Source organism: Leptomonas pyrrhocoris (genome assembly GCF_001293395.1).
Source record: "Leptomonas pyrrhocoris isolate H10 chromosome Unknown, whole genome shotgun sequence".
Taxonomy (NCBI): Eukaryota; Euglenozoa; class Kinetoplastea; order Trypanosomatida; family Trypanosomatidae; genus Leptomonas; species Leptomonas pyrrhocoris.
This window is the reverse complement of record NW_015438366.1, coordinates 758,825-778,389: the sequence shown is the minus strand read 5'-3', so window position 1 is coordinate 778,389 and position 19,565 is coordinate 758,825. Positions and strand designations below refer to the sequence as shown.

Below are 19,565 nucleotides of genomic sequence, written 5' to 3'. Positions count from 1 at the left end.
TTGCGTATTTCTCTTTTACTTTGCGTAATTAATGTCGGGGAGTGCGTCGCAGCCGCAGCGCGTGCGCGTCGGCACGCGCTCGCAGTTCACCGACGGCTCCCGTCAACTGGTCAAGTGCGGGGTGCGCAACATCGCGGTCGTGTGCTACAAGGATCAACTCTACGCCATCGACAACGCCTGCTACCACCACGGTGGTCCTTTGCTGCGCGGTGACATCGAGGAGATGGGCGGCCACCCTTGCATTGTGTGCCCGTGGCACAGCTACAAGATCGCCCTCGACACCGGGGAGGGCCTTTACATGGGCATCACCATCAACCCACGCGGCGGGGCTCCGCAGCAGACGGTGAAGTCGAAGGGCTGCAAGCAGCGGGTGCACAAGGTGACGGTGGACGAGGCCGACGACGTCTACGTGACGGTGGACCTCAGCGGACCCAAGTGGGAGAGCGACACCTACGCGTCGATGGAGCTGGCCAACCGGGAGAAGCCGGCCGTAGCGCCAATGGAGGGCATCCGTCCGGGCTTACGCCCACCTGGGATCCACAGCAGCGTCGCCCCTGGCGTGCGCAGCGGTCAGGTCTTCCAGCAGATGCGACTGACCAGCACCGGGCACGGCGGAGCGAACCCCTTCGATGCCGGGCAGAAGACGCGACCGCCGGTGAGTCCGCCGCTGCTGCCTCTGCAGGGCGGCGTCCGCGGCGGCCGGGCCGTCAACGCGCCCGCCACAAATCTGTTCGTGTCGTGCACGAGCATCACGGACGTCTGCCCCGGCGTGCGGGAGTTCCACTTCACCTACATCTCGGGCCCTTTGCTGCGGCGCGCGGAGTTGGGCGAGTACGTGGAGGTGGAGCTGCCCGTGAAGGAGAGCTACGCAGCCGCAGCCCAGCATACAAGCGGCCTCACGTCCTCTGTCGGTGGGACGAGGTCCGCAGCGACGAATGAGGAGGAGACGATGATGCGACGGCGGTGGACCATCTGTGATGTGAACCGCAACGGCTCTTTGTTTACGTTAATGGTGAAAGCCACCGGCAGCGACCCGCGGAAGAGCGGGAGTGCGTGGCTGCATCAGCACTCCCTCCACACCCCTCTGCGGGTGTGCAACGTAGGTGGGGCCTTCACGTTTGCCGACCATCACGACACCCTGCAAAAGCTGCGTGGCAACATGTTGTGGGTGACGGCCGGCATCGGCATCACGAGCGCCTACGCGGCGATGAACTCCTCACTCGACGACACCTTTTTTGCTGAAGGCACCGAGGCGCTGCACGTGGTACACCTGCACGCCAATCACACCCTGGAGACGGTGCCGAAGCTGGAGGAGTTCATGCGATGGCAGCGGCGGTTTCCACTCGAGAGCCGTCGCGCGAAGACGTACGTGATGGAGCTTTTCATCCCGCAGGCGAAGAACGGTGAGGAAGAGGACAGGGCGCGAGAATCGCACAGCGCCGCCTCCCCCTCCCCGCCCACCACCCCCGTCACCCATCACCACCACCTCCACAAGGACGACGTGCTGCGGGCGGTGCAGACGTATTTTGGGCCCGACCTGCCGCTAGCCTACGTGTGCGGGCCGCCGAACTTTGTGAGCGACTGCACCGACGCGTTGATGTCCGCCGGTCTTCCTGAGGCCCAAATCCTCACCGACGATGCATAGAGCGAGAGGACGCATCTCACCTGCCCAACAAGTTCCCGGCGGGGAAAAGGAAAAGCGTGCGGCTTTGTGAAACTTCTGTTGGCGCAAAGCAGCGAGTAACACGCCGGTCGTACAGGCGCGCGAAGCCGAGGACCACGAAGCCTGTACGCGGGTGCACGCAACCGGCACGGCGGATCTCTCGCTACGTGACGAGCGAACTGTGCAGGCTCGTTTCGTTTTCTTTTGTTTTCTTTTTTTTCCAACTTGAGCAAGGCAGAGGACCAGGAGAGCAAATGGAGGAGGAGGAACTGCGACGGGACTCACTGCAAGCGAGAGGCACCCTTCACTTCCCGCTCCTCGAGGAGCACGTGTTTTTCTTGCTTGTTTCCCGCCTCCGTCGGCGCTCGCGCAGCCTGCTTCCCAACCCGAGCCCCGTTTAACACGCTGCACGGTGCGGCCACGTCGCCATGCGATGTTTTTGTTTTTACTTTCGTGTCTGTCGTCGTCTTCTTTGTATTTCCTCTCTCTGCGCATTCGATGAGGAGCGCCGCTACGGAGCGCGGTGCAAATCGGAAGAAGAAACAAACATGCGGGCTTTGGGCTTCGCTGTAAGAGAAGAGAAAAGCTTCCGACAACGTAGCTCGGTAAAAAAAGATATGCATTTACTATTTCGCATCGTGTTCAACGTTCTGGTTGACGGCTGCACCACAACGAGGAGCGTGATTCTTCTCCCCGGCTGCGACAGCTTCGTTGACGTTGGCAACGACTCGTGCCCAGCGAGTGGATGTTATGGGTTGTAGAGGCGAGATTGCTGGAAGGTGTTTTCACCAATAATAACGAAAGAAGATAATTTTCGTTGGAAGGGATCGAATCGCCAGCTTCTTCTTCTGTCTCTTCACATGTCCCCTCTCTTCCGTCTTCAGCATAGCAACCTCCATAGACACATCTACCCGCCTACACACACACACACACACACACACACACACACACACCCTGCGGTTCGACATGGGCGGCAGCAACAGTGTACCCTTGCTCCCCGACGGGCAGCCCACCCCTCAGGCACAGGCGCAGGCCAGCGCCTACGACGTCGCCTCCTGGGGTGCGCCGCCCGATGAGGCGCCCGTAAGCGAAAAGGACCCTACCGAGTTGGTGCTGCAGAGCTGGGCCTTCTGCAAAGCAAAGCCGACGCCGCAGAAGATGTACCGCAGCGACGTGGACGAGCGGAAGCGGCGGCAGTCCGTCAGCTGGCGCAAACGGGCGAGTTTTGTCGAGCTGGACTGCGGCGAGGACAGCTTCTTCGTCGCGAACAACTACAAGGTGATTGGGGTGGCGGACGGCGTGGGCGGGTGGCGCTCTGAAGGCGTGGACCCGGCGATCTTCGCGAACGCGCTGATGGAGAATGCAAAGCTGTATGCCGAAACGCACCGCGACGACGACGATCCGGAGCGCGTTCTCAATGCGGCCTACACGAAAGTGGTGAAGGATGGTCATGTGAAGGTGGGCAGCAGCACAGCCTGCGTGGCGGCGTTGAGAAGGGAGGAGGACGGCACGCACACACTCGACGTGGCGAACCTCGGCGACAGCGGGCTGATGGTGGTGCGCAACCGCGTGCCGTACTTCCGCGTACACGAGAAGGTGCACGGCTTCAACGCACCTTTTCAACTCGGTGTGCTGCCCAAGTCGATGGTGGGCCGCGCCTTCTCCGACCGGCCGCAGGACTGTGTGCGCGAGTCCGTGCCGGTGCAGGAGGGGGACGTGATTGTGATGGGCACCGACGGCCTCTTCGACAACTGCTTCAACGCGCACCTCGCCTCCGATGCGGGCTGGATTGGGAAGGTGGAGGAGAGTGCCATCACGAAGATCCCTTTTGTTGGCTTCTGGCTCAGCGGCCTGCTCGCGGAGGAGAAGATCGAGTATGTCGACCCGTACCGCGTGGCGCAGCGCATTGTGGCGGACGCCTACAAGACGTCCATCAACCCGGAGGCGAGCACGCCGTGGTCCTCCATGCTGCGCCAGTTCGGGGAGGCGGATGCGAAGGGTGGAAAGCCGGATGACATTACGGTGCTGCTGAGTCGTGTCAGCACGAGGGAGGAGCTGAACAACAACGCATCGTGGTAAGGTGGGAACATGGAAGGGGGAAAAGCGGGCTGCAGCTCCCGATATATATGTGTGTGTGTGTGTCACTGTTGATGTTGATGTGGTTGTTTCCCGGTTGTGATGCGCGTTGGGGCGAGTGTTATGTATCGTCTTCCTTTTTTCTTTCGTTTGTTGGTTACACAGGGAGCGCACAGCCGTTGGTGATGCGATGTACTCTTGGAGAGAGCACTATTTGTTTTTGCTCATCGGTGGCTTTGCAAGGAAGTGGGTCATTGCTATCGTATTTCCGAGGTGGCATTCAAGTGGGCGCTGTAATTGGTTGGTGATGCCGTTGCCGTCGTTAGGATTCACACGTTGGTGTTTCTTCTCTTTTTTTGAAAGGTACTTGTAGTCAGTATCATTAATACTGTTTTTTTCTGATCTCGTTTCCGATAGGCCTGTTCGGGCTGTTTCTTTTTTTCTCTTTTAGAAGTGCGGGCGTGCAGGCGGATACGTCGACGCGAGGGCGGACGGGTTTGGTTGTGTTCGTGCTCCTTTGAATGGGCATCGTCCATCTTTCACGGTGCTCGGTATGTTGTTATGCGGATCTGTGTGTCTGTGTTTGTGCGCTCTACGCTTTTTCTCTTCACACCTGACGTTGCAACGGACGACATCAAAGGGCGAAAGATAATCGACAATAAACTCCGCATGAGAGAGAGAGAGAAAGTGTGAGCGGGTGTGCCTTTCATTGGAGGAGTGACCGGCCGGTTCTCTGGTCGACGCTCGTCATTGTCAACATTACAACGAGCCTTGTCTGGTAGAGTGCTGTCACCATTCTGTGTTTCACAGAGGCTTTTGCACCTCGTCCTCTTGGAAAAAAGAAATGAAAATACGCCAGATAAGATGAACCTCGCGTGACGGCCAATGACGCATCACTGATGAGACTTCTCAAGAAGCGGGTCACTCAGCAAAAGTGCTCTCCCTCCCACGTTCTCCTTCTCCTTTCCCTTTCCCTCCTCCGTCCTTCCTTCTCTCGAAATTCAGGGAAGGTGATAGAACGAAAGAAAGAAAAAAAAACGCTCTGTGCTCGCGCCGGAGACGCCTGCCACGACTTCTCTCCTCGCACAAGAGGGAGTTATCCTTCCTCCCCCTTTCCTGTTAGTTGCCGCTGCATCTTTACGCGAGTGTGCCCCGTCACCGGCGGCGTCCGTTTCAAACTGCCGCTTCTTCTTTTCGCTCATCGAAAGCTGTCTTCTTCTGTATTCGCACACCGCCGTCTAGAGACAGACGAGACATTCAACAGCTCCGGCGTTTCCGTTGATGACGCTTTGGCATTTCGGATAACACATCTAAACTTCTGTCATTAAACTCTTCTTATTCATTAGTATTGTTCCCCCCTCCCCCCTTCACAGGAAACAAGATGAACTTGGACAACTACTTCGCCAGGTTTCTGCACAAGAGTAACGGAAAGGCAGTGGGAAAGAAGGAAGAGGCGGTGCCGCTGCCCGGCGTCCCTGTGGTCCCTTCGCGTCCTCCCACCACTCTGAAAGCAGGCGGAGGTGTCACCAGCAGTTCTCCCGAGCACGCTGACGGCGAAGGACGCAACGGTCGTGCGTCGGGTGACGCAGGTGTGGTGCCAAGCTACGCACGCACGTCTCTCGACGGTGCCGGCGGAAGTGCAGGGCCCGCGTCGAAGGTGGTGGATAGAAATGTAGACGTCGTAAGTTCATCCAAACGGCTACGTGACGAGGATGTGGCGGTGGAGGTCTTTTCCCCCACCACCGCGAAGCGCGTGCTGGCACGCCGGGGACACTCGGAGGAAGACGAGGACGAGCTGGCGCTGCTGTTGGGCTCGCAGGAGGCACGTCAAGTCAAGAAAGTGGACGCCATGCTGGAGGAGATCGCACGAGCACAACAGCAGGCGGCCGCCGCCCCCTCCTCCCACGCCTCCTCGCCCGTTGCTGCGTCGAAGGAGGACGACTTTGACGCCTCCACTGCCTGCACAATGGGCAGCCTCGCCTGGCACAAGTCGTCTGCGCGGGCCCTGGAAACGATTGCTCGCTACTTTCAGCGTCAGTTTGAGTTCGACCTGCGCCACAACGCTGAACTATTCAACGTGTTTGAGCCTTTCTTCAAAGACCGCGCGCTGAGCCGCATCGCGCAGGACGCGGAGCTGCGGCCCTTCTTCTACCCCGCCCCCGCCGTCACCAACGAAAGCGTCGGCGCCCTCGCCGGCTGCGTGCTGCGGTCGTACCAGGTCGAAGGCGTGCAGTTCTTACTGGACCGCTTTCACCGCGGCATGTCGTGCATCTTGGCGGACGACATGGGTCTGGGCAAGACGGCGCAGATCTCCGCGTTTCTGCACACCCTGCGGCAGCTGCACAGCATTGAGGGGCCGCACCTCGTTATTGCGCCGCTGTCGACTCTCACGAGCTGGACGCGGGAGCTGGCGCGGTGGGCACCGCAGCTGCGCGTGGTGAAGTACCATGGTGAGCGCCAGACCCGCATGCTGGCCCGCGCTGGCCACCACAACCGCCACGCCGTTTTCGTGACCACCCCTGCCTTGATCCAGCACGATCGCGGTTTCTTCCGGAAGCGGTCGTGGGTGACGGTGATCGTGGACGAGGCGCACGTGCTGAAGACGCACGACACGGCGATTACCTCCGTCTCTCGCAAGCTGACGGCGTGCTATCGCGTGGCCGTCACCGGGACGCCGGTGCACAACAACGTCCAGGAGGTGTGGAGTCTGCTGAGCTTTCTCTATCCGTGGCTCATGGCGGGCTACGACCCGAGCGTGCGCGATCCGGTGCGGCAGGCCGAAGAGTGTGCGAGGGTACTGCAGTTCATCATGCTGCGACGCACCAAGGCAGACATGGAGCTCGGCATCCCGCCCCGCATCGACGAGCCGCTCACGAAGCTGGCCCCCACCTACGTCCAGCAGCACCTCCTCTCGCAGCTCACCACCCACGCCCTGCGGGAGGGCAACACGGGCCACCAGCTGCATGGCCATCTGAGTCATCAGCGGGCGGTGTGCAACCACCCCTTGACGCTGCGGCTGCTGGCCGATGAGAACCGCACAACCGGCTCACAGAAGTCGGTGGAGGACCGCATGAAGGCGGCGGGCATTCCGATGGACGCCGCGCACATCATCGACCCCAGCGCGAAGATGCGCTACCTGCACTCCCTTTTGCCGAAGCTGAAGGCCGCTGGCCATCGCTGCCTCATCTTTTCGAACTTCACCGCCACGCTCGACCTGCTGGAGGCGATGTGCCACCTGTGCGACTACAGCTACGAGCGCCTGGACGGGAGCTGCAACCGCGTGGAGCGGGAGCTGGCGATGCTGCGCTACAACCACCCCACCTCGTCGTGCTTTCTCTTTCTCGTGACGACCACCGCGGGCGGCGTCGGCGTCACGCTGACGGGGGCCGACACCGTCGTTCTGTTTGATGCACACTTCAATCCGCAGCTGGACCGGCAGGCGGCCGACCGCGCTCACCGCATCGGGCAGACCCGCACGGTGCACGTCTACCGACTGTGCTTGGAGGGGACGGTGGAGGAGCACATCCGCGGCATCGCGGCTGGCAAAGCGTCGTTGGGCGACTTCATCGTCGAAGGCGGGAAAGGCGGTCAGCGGCGCAACGGTGGCGGCGGGTCAGCGGACGGCGCCGGTGCCGCAAGGATCACCGCCGAGGACATACGGGAGATGTTCCGCCGGTTGGAGCAGCAAAAGACGCACAACGCCGCCAGCGGATCGGCGAACTCCCTCAACTTCGCGCCGCTCGTAGAGGATACGGACGGTCACGCAGAGGAGAATGCGATGATCGCGGACTTGCTAGCGGTGGAGGACACGGGCCTGCCGGGGTCCGCCGCCGCAGGGCCACGTGGCGGCGGTGGTGTGGGCAGCCTCGGCTCCCCGCCCAAGCAAACACACGAGTGCTTCTGCTGCGGTGGTATTATGCACCCGATGGAGCCGCTCTACCACTGTATGGTGTGTCCCAAGGCCTACCACGCCGCCTGCATCGGTGCACGCACGCCGAAGCCGGGCGAGACGCTGAAGCGGCAGTGGACGTGCCCGCGTCACGTGTGCTCGCTGTGCGGGAAGCCGCAGTCCGCCGATGGCGCCATCTTCATGTGTGACGCCTGTCCCCGCTCCTTCTGCTTTGACTGCTTGGATCCGCGCTACCTCGAAATGGACCCAACCGGAGCACGTCTGCTGCACATCCGCAGCACCTACGCGGATATGGCGAAGGAAGAGATGGAAGTGAAGCGCTCGTGCTACTACATTACGTGTCTGCGCTGCTGCGGCGTGGTGTCCCCCTCTTCCTCCTCCTCCTCCGCCGGCTCAGCGGGAGACGATGACGGCGACGACAACGATGCAGGGGAGTCGGACTCCGGTGAGGTGGAGAGCAGCGAGGAGGCAGAGGTAGAGGAGGAGGACAACGCGTAGGACCTCTTCTCTTGGGCTGGTGACTACCGCCGCTGTCGGTGCGAAACAAAGTCCAAAGTTTGTTTCGGCTCTTTCTATTTACTTATAATGATTATACGCAGCAATCAGAGTCGTAATTCTGCTTTTGTTAAAAACAGAAGACAAAAAGCGTCGTTGTTGTAGCATTTTTGTCAGAAGGAAAGATGGAAACGGCGCACGGTGGGCATCTCCACCTCCACCGTTGATCATGTGTGTGTGTAGGTGTTAGCGAGCGCCGCCACTCTCCTCGCTCTTACTCAACTGCCCATGTGAAGCGTCCCATTATGCACGCTGTCACCTCTCTCCCTCTCCTCCTTTCTTTGATTTGTGTAACCGCTTCCTCTGTTTCCTCCTTTGCCTCTTCATCCGTACTTCCCGCCGCTGCCTTGTCTGCCGCGCAGTTCTCTCTGCTTCTCACCAGCTTATTTTCTTCTGTTCTTTCTAAGCTCGTATTGCGTCAGCAAGTCGCCGGCAGCGTTGCTTCGTCTTCATAGCATCTCCTGTTTTCTCTGTTCTCTGCCTAGCGCATCTTATCGCTGCCGCCTTCAACAATTGTCTTGCTGTCAGTTGAATATATATATGCTGTTCTTGTTGCGCCTCCCTGCTTGTTGAACTCACATCAAGTACTAAATAATAATAATAGAAACCTTACTCGCACTTTACCGTCTTTCTTCTCTCCATTTGCAGTCATGTCCACGTTGCAGCAGCAGGCGATGCACCTCATGCGGGACTTCTTCCGCGGCGAGTACGAGGAGTACGTGGGACGCGCCCTGCCGTACGCCGTCGTCTGCGTCCTTCTCTTTCTGGCTGCGCCGTGGGTCGCCATGGCCATCTACGGGCTCCGCTACGGCATCTTCCAGCGCCCGGGCGAGATGAAGGCGATGGCGCTCTCGCCGTTTCTTACCTTCTTCTTCTTCCTGACCGACCCCGCCACCCCGGGCTTCGACCAGCGGCTGATGCGCATGTTCCATCCGAGTCTGCTGCAGGAAGGCAGCGACGGTGGCTCGGTGCAGCGGGGGCTCATACGGGCGATGTCGCGCTGTCTTATCGACAACTTCGGCCCCGTCACGCACATCCCCCGCGACACCGTCGTGCTGAAGAAGGATGACCAACATGTGAACTGCATAGCGCTAGTGGACTTTGAGAAGGCGAAGCAGGTGCGGTGCCAGCTGTCGTGGAAGCCGCGGCCAGGCATCGTGAAGCGGTACAAAGCTGCCACCGGTCGTTATCCGGAGCGGAAAGGTAAGGAGGCGACGACGATCAACGGGATTCGCATGGCCTTCCCCCACACCTTCCAGGTGACCAGCTTCCACGTAGATCCCAAGAAGGGAGAGGAGTTCAACATTCTTCAGTACGTCATCCTGAGTGACTTCGACGACTTCGGCGCTCTCTTTGTGGAGCGCCTCTTCCAGCGACCACCGACCGCCGCCGCGGTGATGATGGTGCCGCCGCTGCAGCACAGGTACGACGCGGAGAATATCGCCGTGCTGCAGCGCAACGTGCAGACGGTGGTGGATGCGTGCGGCGGGCTCGCTTCCCCGGTGGATGACGTGGACGTCGACCAGACCTCGTGCAGGGCGGTGTACTCCACGGCGGAGGCGCAGGCGCAGCCATCGGTGGCGGAGCCGCTGCCCGGTGAGCCGAAATCTGTGACATCGAAAAATGAAGTCGCGCGGCGAGCGATGGACGGAATCGACATGGAGTACTTGGTGAAGGGAAAGACCCGCAATATGGAAGTGTACCTGCGACTGACCTTTTCGGGTCTGCGGGCGATGGTGGCTCGGTATGAGCTGCGGTTGCTGGCAGATGAGCGCGCGCAGGTTATAGTGGATCACGACTCAGGCAACACCGCCGTCGTGGGTTAAACGAACAGTGCTCAACATCTTGTGTCGTCTCAAGTAAACTAAAGTTGAACTAATGAATCTGATCTTTCTTCTCTGTGATTCCCCTTTGATTTTGTTTTGGTTTTTGCGGGGGAGCTCTAAAAAGAAAGGAAAAGCCGCGTGGAAAAGAACGGGGCAACTTACGTACACGCGCGCGTGTGGACGTTTCGGTGAAACCGGTTTCATTCTCCAGCAACTCCTTGTGTTTTTGATTTGGTTGTTGTCGCTGCTGCTGCTTTCGTTTCTTTCCTCTTTCTCTTATATATTATTGTTGTCTCTAGCGTCCGTAAGCGTCCAGCTTAATTGTCGCTGCGTTCTGTTTCCCTCTCCCCCCCCTTGCCCTTGTTGTAGAACCTTTACTCTCTTACGTCCATCTCGTTCACATCCGCAATACCGTTCAGCAGACGTGCGTGTAGCGCTGCAAGAGAAGGAGAAACATCCACCGCTCGGTCATACGCCGGTTCGCGGAAATGAAACGCTTTCGCCTCTCATTTCAATCCTGCATCGCTGCCTGATGGGTGAGAGTTGGAGTGAGAGACGCGATGGCGCTCCTCAAAGTACCGCTGCACTTCTGTGCTTGAAGGGGAACACAACTGAAATCACGGTCGCTTCTTCGACTTGTACTCTGTGGCCGTGACTCGCCGTCGCTTCCTCCCCCCTAAAGAGCTGATGTCGCTGTCGTTTAACTTCTGTTCTCTTCCGCCTTTGTCTTTCTCCTCCTCTGTACTCCCTTACTGCACTGCACACCGCACTTTCGGCAAGGATCCTCTGCGACGACAATAATAGTGAGCGTCGTTTACAGTCGTACAGAGCAGCGCCATACACTCCTCATCTTCCGCATCATCTCCCTTCTCTGTTCTCGCGGCCGCGTTGGCTAGTGCTTCATCGTTAACAGCAAGCATCGACGGCGATTCTTGGTCGGTGCAAGCACGGTGGCGCCGATACCACTTACAGCGGACTGCGTGAGTACTTCTGGACTTCTGATAAGCCAGTGTCTTTCAGCGTATTAAAGCCTCATTTTTCCTTCCTTTTACGGAGCTGTGTGTGTGTGTGTGTGTGTGTTCTTGTTGCTGCTGTGCCTGTGGCGGTGGTTGCTGCCTCGTTTCAAAGCAACGAAGGTGACGGGGGAGAGAAAGGAAAGCGGAAACGTGTGCCAGTTCAATACCTGCGTCGACGGAGCTGCGAAACGGCGGTGCACCTGCGTTTACTTCTCTCTTTATTCTTTGATTATACTTGACACTGCGCTGATATATATATATTTCTCCTTTTCTTTCTTACCTGTTGTTTTTTTTTCCCTTTATTGAAACAAAACATCGGCTGCTTCTCCTCTCTTTCTTTCTCTGGTTTTAATAATAGACCTTGTACGATTACACGACGGACACGTTCCAGTTATATGCTCTGTTTCCACATAAGACAGTCCTTCTGATTTTTCTGCTCCTCTGGCGGAATTCTTACACAAGGTCGATTTGGTCCTCTCATTCTGCGTATGTAGTTCGCCCATATGATATTTTTCTCTTCATCGCTGTAGGGCCTTCTTCGTTTATAATCCGGCAGTTTCAACCCTTTTTTTGTTGTTGTTTCCTGTGTTGTTGTCACCGTTTTTCCGTTACCACACGCTCTCTGCGTTGGCCCTGCCCCGCGCTCTTCGACTCTTCTATTTTCTTTCCTTTTCTTTCTCTCCTCATTCCTTCTTCTCTTGGTACTTTTATCAGCGTTCTACGAAGCAGCAACAACAGTAAGAAAAACAATAAAAGCGGTTCCTCTTTATGTAGTTATATATTTATTTGTTTAGTTATATATTTATTTTTTGAGTTATTTTATTTCTCTTTCTCTCTCTCACTCTCTCTGCAACACGTGGTTTTTAAACCGTGTCGAGACGTTGGCTTCTTCCTCATCTCTTTTCTCACTCTACTACTTACTTTGCGCGTTCATTTGTGTTGTTTTTTTTCTTTTCAGTTGTTGACTTTATTGGGTGCTCTCGTGGAACGCAGTGCGGCTAACGGCGAAATCGTTGTCATTTGCCATCCGCATCGCGCTGCCGCCTCCTCCGCGTTGTTTGCGGTGTCCATTTACGAAGAGCGTAACTCGATCAGCCGGACAAGAAGCAGCGGGTAAAGCGTTGGCCATTTCCTTCTTTTCTTTTTTTGAAAGGTGTTCACCACTTCTTCTTCTATTTCCTATCAGTGTTAACGTCTCTACCATAATTAGTATTTTTTTTTTTAACTTGTGAAAAGGCGTCGTCTTCGTCATGGACGGCGAGCAGGAGACCAACGCGACGCCCACGTCGTTCTTCCGCGGCATCTCCGACAAGTTGGAGTCGCAGCAACGCCAACGGGGAGGGAAGGGGGGCTCCCCCATCAACGCAGGAGGGCACCACAGCGGCGGCTCCTCACCCTCTGGCTCGCCTGCACCGTACATCAGCACCAATACGAGGAACTACAGCGGCAACAATTCCGCCATCGTGCCCAACACGTTGATCACGCAGGTTACCCAGCAGCACGCACCACATAACTGCGCTCCGCGTGGCGGCGGACGTGCGGGGAGCTACGGAGGCGCAGACAGCAACAACAGCGGTGGTGGTAATGGTGTGCGTACGAGCACCTCGCCGGTCAGCGTGCGTCACGGCCACGGCAGCGGCTCGCGGCAGCGGGTGCACGCCACGGAGCTGGTGGAGCGAGCAAGGCGAATACGCAGCCAGCCCAAAAACACGTCTCCCATCGACGCATCAGCACACCCGTCGCTGCTGCCGGAGGCGCTGCCGATGATGCGGCACAGAAAGTGCCTTATTTTGGACGTTGATGAGACCCTCGTGCACAGCTCTTACGAGAGCAGCGCGCGCTACGACGTGCATCTGCCCATTCAGTTGGATCGCGACACGCTGGTGAACGTCTACGTGGCCTTCCGGCCTCACCTGCGGCACTTCCTGGAGGTGATCGCTCCGCTGTTTGAAGTTGTCGTCTTCACGGCCTCTGTGAGCACGTATTGCGACCCGCTCATCAACGCGATTGACGCCGGCCGCATCCTGGGCAACCTCCGTCTCTTCCGTGAGCACTGCAGCGTGGTGGGGACGACCTACGTGAAGGACTTGTCGCTGCTTGGCCGCAACCTGGACCACGTCGCCATCATCGACAACAGCCCCATTGCGTACCTCTTCCAGCAGCGCAACGCCATCCCAATCACGTCGTGGTTTGACGACCCCAACGATGAAGAGCTTCTTCGATTGATTCCCGTGCTGGAGGCGCTGGCGGAAGCGGACACCGTGTACGATGTGCTGGACAACTACAACGCGTTGTTGCAGCTTCAGCAGTTCCAGGCGGGGAACGGAGTGGGCTAACGAGAGGCAAGGGCGTGGAAGCGAATGGCTCCACCTTTAACCTCGGTTGAAGTGTACGCCTCAGGTACCAAAACAAGAAGTATCCGCGAAATGCATTGATGATTAACCGGGATGCAGGAGACCAGGCAGTGCCCCTCTCCATTCTCTTGGAGTCGCTCGTCTCTTCTTGGTGTTGGCCCTATCCTTTCTCCTTTCAACGCCTTTTTTGTGTTTACGCGTGCCGCTCTTCCTTTTGTTCTCTCGTGTATAAAATGGAAGCCGTGCGCTGCTTTAGTATCCGTCTCATATATATATATTTTCTCTTCGTTGCGGTGGGCTTTCCGAGGCTCGGCAGGTGAAGGGACACATAAACGGTCGTCACATGTCTGACGAAACAGAGAAAAACAAAACCAAAACAAGGAATCCATCATGAGGAAGGGAAAAGGACAAAGGTGAGCGCTTCCGTTGTTTATACATCCGTACGTGTCGCTTGCCCCCAATGCCTCCCATCTTACAGTTGGTCGTTTTCTTTTCCTTTTGTTTCTTTAGCCCATGTAGTTTTTGTTTGACTGCTGGTCTCGTCTCTTTTCTATTTTTGACCTTTTTTTTCTTTGCCTTTCATCATGCTGTGTACGTTACGTAGCGTTGTTCGACTCTGTTCTTACGCTTTCTTTCTTCTCTTTCTGAGCCGCGGATGGCGTGTATGTGGTCAGGTGCATCATCCCTCACACACCACGCACACACAGGCACACCCACACAATCAATTTCGCCTCTGTTTTTCTCTTCTCTCTTCTTCCCAGGGCGGTCGCCCGTGGTACATGGTTCCATGGTGTTGTATCGATGTATTCCAGTTCTCTGCTGATGAGAACACTGTTTTCTTCTCTTTGTCTCTTCTTCTTCTTTCCTTTGTCCTTTTCGTGCACATGACGTAAACGTTCCTGAAATCTTTCGTGTGTGCGAGTGTGTTTTACGCTCACCGTGGCGCCCCCTGTGCGTGGGAGTTCCTACAGGTCAAGCACTGCGTGTTTTGATTGCACGGGAACTCAGCCTTCGTAATGGATCGGAGGACAGACTTCCAAGAGAGAGAGGAGGGGGAGGGGGGAGAGCGAGAGAGCGAGAGGAACACGCCGGATGACGCCGCTTTTTTTCCTCAAGGTGCTCACTCTGCCGCCTTTCTTTCGCTAACACGATCTTCGGCTACGTGATGGCCACGAAGTCAGAGACATCGTGGTGGACAGGCACGCAGCGTCAAGAAGCTCGTTACACGGCAATGCTTTAGCGGGTATCACTCCTTACATCAATACAGAACGCTCGTCTCTCCTCTTCCGTTCTGCATTCCCCTCTTCTTTTTTGTTCTGGAATAAAACCGGCAACAACGATACACAAGCACCATCCTGTTCCCCACCCGCTTCTTCTGTCCTTCATTGGGAAAACCTGTCCAGCGAACCCCACGCCCGCCTTCGATAGCACATAGGTCTTCTTCTCTTTGAATAGTGTTGATAACTCCGAAGCAAACAAATACCCCGCGTCAAGCAAGGAAGAAAATCCACATGCAACGCCTGACTCTGCAGATCCTACGTCAGCAGGATGATGTTTGCAGCTCCTGTGTGCTTGCTGCACTAAGGAATAACGCCACGTTCCAGAAGCTGTCCGAGAGCGAGGGTCGTGGCATCGTTCAGCGCGACAACGAGGACGCGGGGAAGCTGTGCGACGGAATTCGCATTGCGATTCGCAAGGGCATTCTTAGCGGCCATCCCGATGTGTCTCCTGTTACGAAGATCAACGTGGTGGGCCTCACCGCCAATGCCGTGGCGGATAAGATTGTCGCGGCCCTGCCGTCGTTGGCCGGAAACGTCATCGTTTTACAAGGGCTGAGCGGCACGGGCAAGGGCACCACGGTGAACAAGCTGCAGGATGCGCTGCCCAAGTGCGTCACCTGGAGCAACGGTAATGTATTCCGCAGCTACACGTACCTCTGCAACGAGGTGCTGGCGGCGCAGGGAAAGGAAATAACGACGGAGAACTTGACGGACGACTTGCTGGCCGACGTCGCGAGGCGGGTGTCGTTTGTGAAGTGCGACGACGGCACTTTCCAGACGATGCTGGATGGCACGACGCGGGTGGCGGATGTGCAGAACACGGCGCTCAAGACACCGCTGATCAGCGCGAAAGTGCCGACGGTGGCGCAGCAGACGCAGGGCGAAGTGATTCGCTTCGGCGCCGCCGCCATCAAGCTTCTGAGCGCAGACGGCTACAACGTAATCTTGGAGGGTCGCTCGCAGACGCTGGACTATATTCCCTCCCCTCTGCGCTTTGAATTGGTGATTCCCGAGATAGGCTTGCTGGGGCAGCGCCGCGCTGCGCAGCGGGTGATGGCGAAGGCGCTCGAGATGGTGAGCGACAACGCAACGGACGAGGAGGTTCAAAAGGCGGTGGAGAAGGCAGCGGAGGCTCTGTAACGTGAGAGAGCTGCCTCGTACCATTCCTTTTATCCTTCTCTGTTTTGAGCGGTCTGTTTGTGCATGTATGTATGTATTTATATGTATGTGTGTGTGTGTGTGTGTGTGTGAGCAGCGAAATGCTGCGGATATACTTTCTGGGAAGCCTGGATTTCATTCGTACAAGTGTTGATAACGCAGATGGTAAAGCGAACAGACGCCGCACCTTCGCTTTTTGCGCTGTTGCTACAGATACCTGACTGTTTGAGGGTTTTTTCTTCTTTGCTCTCTGCGCGTCTGCGATGGGCGAAATGGTCGTCACTGGGCAGCGCACAGCGCCATTTTCGATGCATCGCATCACCTCCCCTTTTGTGTTTGAAACTCGCTTTGGTTCACTGGAATGATTCTCTTTGTTATTTTGTTTCTTATTCTTGTTATTTCCCCCATCGCTGTTGTTGCTGAAATCGTCGTCTTCTACACCACCAAAGAATCTCCTCTTCTGTTGTTTTTTTGTGGTGGGGGGGGGGGGCAAGGGGGGAGAGGTGCGTCCCGCGAGCGTTGGTGTGCGTGCCTCATGCGCCTGGGAAGCATCACGCCTCGCTGCTTCGTGCAGTGCGTGCCCTTCGTTTCTCTCGCCCTTCTTTTCTTTACTTTTCATTCGGCGCGAAGGAGGCGGCGAGGGCGTGTGCAGCGTGGCCCGGTGAAGCGGATAAGCGCCGATCTTCTCCTCTTCCGCTTTTTTCTTCTGTTGGTGTCGGTGTGCTTCTCCCTCAGCGATGTTGATCAGCTCACAAGAGCGTTGTAAGGAAACAATGATATATATACAATTTTTCCTTTCCTCGTTTACACTCGTGTTTCTTTATCCATTGAGGGCAGAGCTGTGAGTGTCCCACCCCACTTGTGCGGCCTTGACTCCCCTCGCCGACACCGTTCGAGGTGGCATCGAGAATGCAGAAGCTGAGCACTCAAAAGGAAAAAGATATTCACTCCGTGCGAAGCGGTGCCTTCCCGAATCGATGAACGCTTCAACGCAGCTTTCCTTCATTGCGTCCATCAACATGACCGATAATTCACCCCAGCAGCATTCCCTCCTGCACCGGCGCCTTCTCGATCAAATGCCCAAGACCGGCCACCACATTTCTTGTGACGGATAAATGCAGACGAGGCCGTGCGGTTCAACGGCATTTCCTCTCCTTGACGAGTCCGTATCATTGCATTCCCCTCCTTCTTTACCCCCTCCACGTATTTTCCCCTCTCCTCTGTCTTCTCCAACTTTACCTGGGAACACACACACACACACATACAACGCGTGTATACACCCGCCTGCGTCGGCAGTTTGCCACCGCATACCGCCTCTCTCTCTCTCTCTCTCCACTGTGTTCGTTAACGACTCACCAACCCCGTCTTTCTCCTCCGTCACGCATTCATCATGTCCGCTGGTGGCGCTGAATTCAAGGCCGAGCTCCGTGCCGGCAAGCCGAAGTTCGGCGTGTTCCTGAACTCCGCCAACCCCCTGCTCGCCGGCCAGTTCAGCCACTCCGGCTACGACTGGCTGCTGATCGATGCCCAGCACTCCCCCGTGGACTCGATGACGGTGGCGCAGATGATCGCCGCGATCCGCGTGGGCCACGCCAAGGTGATGGTGCGCGTCGCGAGCACGCATGACCGCGCCGGCATCCAGACGTCGCTGGACAGCGGCGCGGACGGCGTGCTGATCCCGTACGTGAACAACGCGCAGGAGCTGCAGGAGGCCGTGTCGTGCTGCTACTACCCCACGGAGGGCACCCGCTCCGTGTACCAGCCGCAGCAGTGCATGAACGCCGCTGGCCTGCTGGGCTACGTGCCGGCGGCGAACAAGAACGTGGTGGTTGCCTTCCAGGTGGAGACGGCGTCGTGCATCGAGAACCTGGAGGAGATCATGGCCGTGAAGGGCATCGACATCGCCTTCTTGGGCCAGAACGACCTGTGCATGTCCCTGGGCCTGTACGACGGCCGCTACGTGTTCCCGCAGATGTACTTCTCGCCGGAGCTGCAGGCCGCGACCGACAAGCTGATCGCGACGGCGAAGAAGAACAACGTGATCCTGGGCCTGTTCCTCTTCGGCACGGACCGCGTCGGCGAGTTCCTGGAGAAGGACTTCACCTTCATCTGCATCGGCAGCGAGCTGCACCACGCGATGACGCAGGCGGCCACGCACGTGAAGGCGCTGAAGGAGATCTCCGCCGAGAAGGGCAAGCCGTGGACGAACCAGCCCAGCGCTCTGGTGTAAGCCGGAGAGCAGCGCCGTGTCCGTGCCCGCGTATGTATCGGAGCGAGTGGCTGAGGCCGATGGCGAGCGCTGTCTGACCCCGCTTCCCCCCTCTCCCCCCCTGGCGCCACCGCACTGGCGACGGTCTCTCAGCGAAGGAAAAAATCATATTGGCTTTCACTCTTTACATAACTATTATTCGTTTTTAACTGTCTGGCTTTTTCATTTACTATTTTTCACAAATGAGCGCCGCGCGCGTAGAAGGAGGAATTACCCGGCAAGGAAGACGCGCGGCGCGTAAGAAGAGTTCGTTTTGTATCGGTGTAACTGCCACGGGCGCGCGACGCTTGCAAGCGGTGGAGCGTGATGGTTGACGTCTTCTCCGTTGAGAAGCGCTCGTCGCCGTGTAAAAGGATAGCTGTTGTACACGAAGCGTCTGTCCTGTTGTGGTGCCGTCGTTCGCCCTTTTTTTTTCTTCTTCTTCTTTCTGGCTTTCGTTTTCCCAACTCCTGAGTGATGGAGGAGTGGGGGGTGAATGGGAGGAGGAGGAGGGGGACCCTGACGCCTGCTTCTCCTCACTACCTCTTTTCCTCAATTCCGGCCGACAGCTCAAAGCTACGGATCACGTTCCCTCCGAAGGCAGCGCCCCACGTAAGAGGTGGATTGAAGGAGTCCGCCATTTCATAAGGTTTTCCTGCTATGGTTTAGAGACGGGAAAAATGACATGCAAATCGATGAAGAGGTTTCTTTTCTCCCTCTTCCTTACGGTGGCGAACGGTTGTGGACGTGAGGGAGTTCTGGATAGCTTCGCGCGTGGAGGCGCCTGTTACTCTGGAGGAGTCTTTTTGTTATTATTATTTCCCTTGTGCATTTCGTGGACGTTGTCAGCGGTTGCACGTCGCGGTCGTTGCACGTGCCCCGCCCCCCGCGTCGTGCTCTCCATCGCCGACCGTCATGCGTGGAGCGAGTGTCGGCATCTTAGCGCAACCTAGTGGATTCACCCCACAAGCTTTCTCGCCTTGAACAGGCACTTTATTGCGATCATTATTATTACTGAAAAGAAAGGGAAATGAAATGCCTTTTTTTTAAAGGACATCAAACGTCCAAAGGGAACATCTGGGAATTCAAAGAAAATAAAAGAGAATGCCCCGGTTGTGCGTGTGTGAATGTGTGGGAGGATGTGTGCGGTGAAAGGGAAAGAGTTAGGAAAGGAACTGAAACTGGGAAGAGCGTGTACATCCAGATGGAACAGGCTTTGTTGTTGCTGGTTGGTTGAGCGTGAAGACCTCGCATACACCGATGCAGTGCTTCTCATCAGCATTCGACTTCAATTCGAGATGGATACATATGCATACATATTCATAAAGTAGTACCGTAGACTGGGCAAAGAAAGGATCAATGGTCGTTGATATGCCGTTGCAAAGGCTTGAATTGCTCCGTCTCCGCGTCACGTTGCCGTGCTGATGTGTAAGACAAGAACGGTGTGTCCTGTCGATTCTGCGTTAAGTGAGATGTATC

General features: G+C 56.8%; 7 protein-coding genes across 11 annotated transcripts; all 7 read left to right on the top strand.

Moving 5' to 3' along the window:
* Positions 1 to 31: 31 nt before the first annotated feature.
* On the top strand, positions 32 to 1,645 carry ABB37_05489 (hypothetical protein; the record flags this gene model as incomplete). Its single annotated transcript, XM_015803527.1, has 1 exon — positions 32 to 1,645. One exon carries the CDS (start codon positions 32 to 34, stop codon positions 1,643 to 1,645), a length of 1,614 nt encoding a protein of 537 aa, XP_015658169.1.
* A 901-nt stretch (positions 1,646 to 2,546) lies between these two features.
* ABB37_05488 (putative mitochondrial protein phosphatase 2C) lies at positions 2,547 to 3,742 on the top strand (the record flags this gene model as incomplete). 2 transcript variants are annotated; one of them, XM_015803526.1, is made up of 1 exon in its annotated part: positions 2,547 to 3,742. In XM_015803526.1, exon 1 carries the CDS (start codon positions 2,630 to 2,632, stop codon positions 3,740 to 3,742), a length of 1,113 nt encoding a protein of 370 aa, XP_015658168.1. In that variant the 5' UTR covers positions 2,547 to 2,629. The 2 variants fall into 2 exon arrangements, with proteins under 2 accessions (XP_015658168.1, XP_015658167.1); XM_015803525.1 differs by having other exon boundaries at positions 2,552 to 3,742.
* A 1,001-nt stretch (positions 3,743 to 4,743) lies between these two features.
* On the top strand, positions 4,744 to 8,147 carry ABB37_05487 (putative helicase-like protein; the record flags this gene model as incomplete). Its single annotated transcript, XM_015803524.1, has 1 exon — positions 4,744 to 8,147. The coding sequence occupies exon 1, from the start codon at positions 5,121 to 5,123 to the stop codon at positions 8,145 to 8,147; it is 3,027 nt and encodes a 1,008-aa protein (XP_015658166.1). The 5' UTR covers positions 4,744 to 5,120.
* Positions 8,148 to 8,565: 418 nt separating this feature from the next.
* Positions 8,566 to 10,030, top strand: ABB37_05486 (hypothetical protein; the record flags this gene model as incomplete). Of its 2 annotated transcripts, none has more annotated exons than XM_015803523.1 (1): positions 8,566 to 10,030. In XM_015803523.1, the coding sequence occupies exon 1, from the start codon at positions 8,855 to 8,857 to the stop codon at positions 10,028 to 10,030; it is 1,176 nt and encodes a 391-aa protein (XP_015658165.1). In that variant the 5' UTR covers positions 8,566 to 8,854. The 2 variants fall into 2 exon arrangements, with proteins under 2 accessions (XP_015658165.1, XP_015658164.1); XM_015803522.1 differs by having other exon boundaries at positions 8,586 to 10,030.
* A 2,266-nt stretch (positions 10,031 to 12,296) lies between these two features.
* ABB37_05485 (hypothetical protein) lies at positions 12,297 to 13,382 on the top strand (the record flags this gene model as incomplete). The annotated part of the gene is made up of 1 exon (XM_015803521.1): positions 12,297 to 13,382. One exon carries the CDS (start codon positions 12,297 to 12,299, stop codon positions 13,380 to 13,382), a length of 1,086 nt encoding a protein of 361 aa, XP_015658163.1.
* Positions 13,383 to 14,321: 939 nt separating this feature from the next.
* Positions 14,322 to 15,820, top strand: ABB37_05484 (hypothetical protein; the record flags this gene model as incomplete). 3 transcript variants are annotated; one of them, XM_015803520.1, is made up of 1 exon in its annotated part: positions 14,322 to 15,820. In XM_015803520.1, exon 1 carries the CDS (start codon positions 14,912 to 14,914, stop codon positions 15,818 to 15,820), a length of 909 nt encoding a protein of 302 aa, XP_015658162.1. In that variant the 5' UTR covers positions 14,322 to 14,911. The 3 variants fall into 3 exon arrangements, with proteins under 3 accessions (XP_015658162.1, XP_015658161.1, XP_015658160.1); XM_015803519.1 differs by having other exon boundaries at positions 14,748 to 15,820; XM_015803518.1 differs by having other exon boundaries at positions 14,803 to 15,820.
* A 1,313-nt stretch (positions 15,821 to 17,133) lies between these two features.
* On the top strand, positions 17,134 to 18,068 carry ABB37_05483 (putative 24-dihydroxyhept-2-ene-17-dioic acid aldolase; the record flags this gene model as incomplete). The annotated part of the gene is made up of 1 exon (XM_015803517.1): positions 17,134 to 18,068. Exon 1 carries the CDS (start codon positions 17,229 to 17,231, stop codon positions 18,066 to 18,068), a length of 840 nt encoding a protein of 279 aa, XP_015658159.1. The 5' UTR covers positions 17,134 to 17,228.
* Positions 18,069 to 19,565: the final 1,497 nt, after the last annotated feature.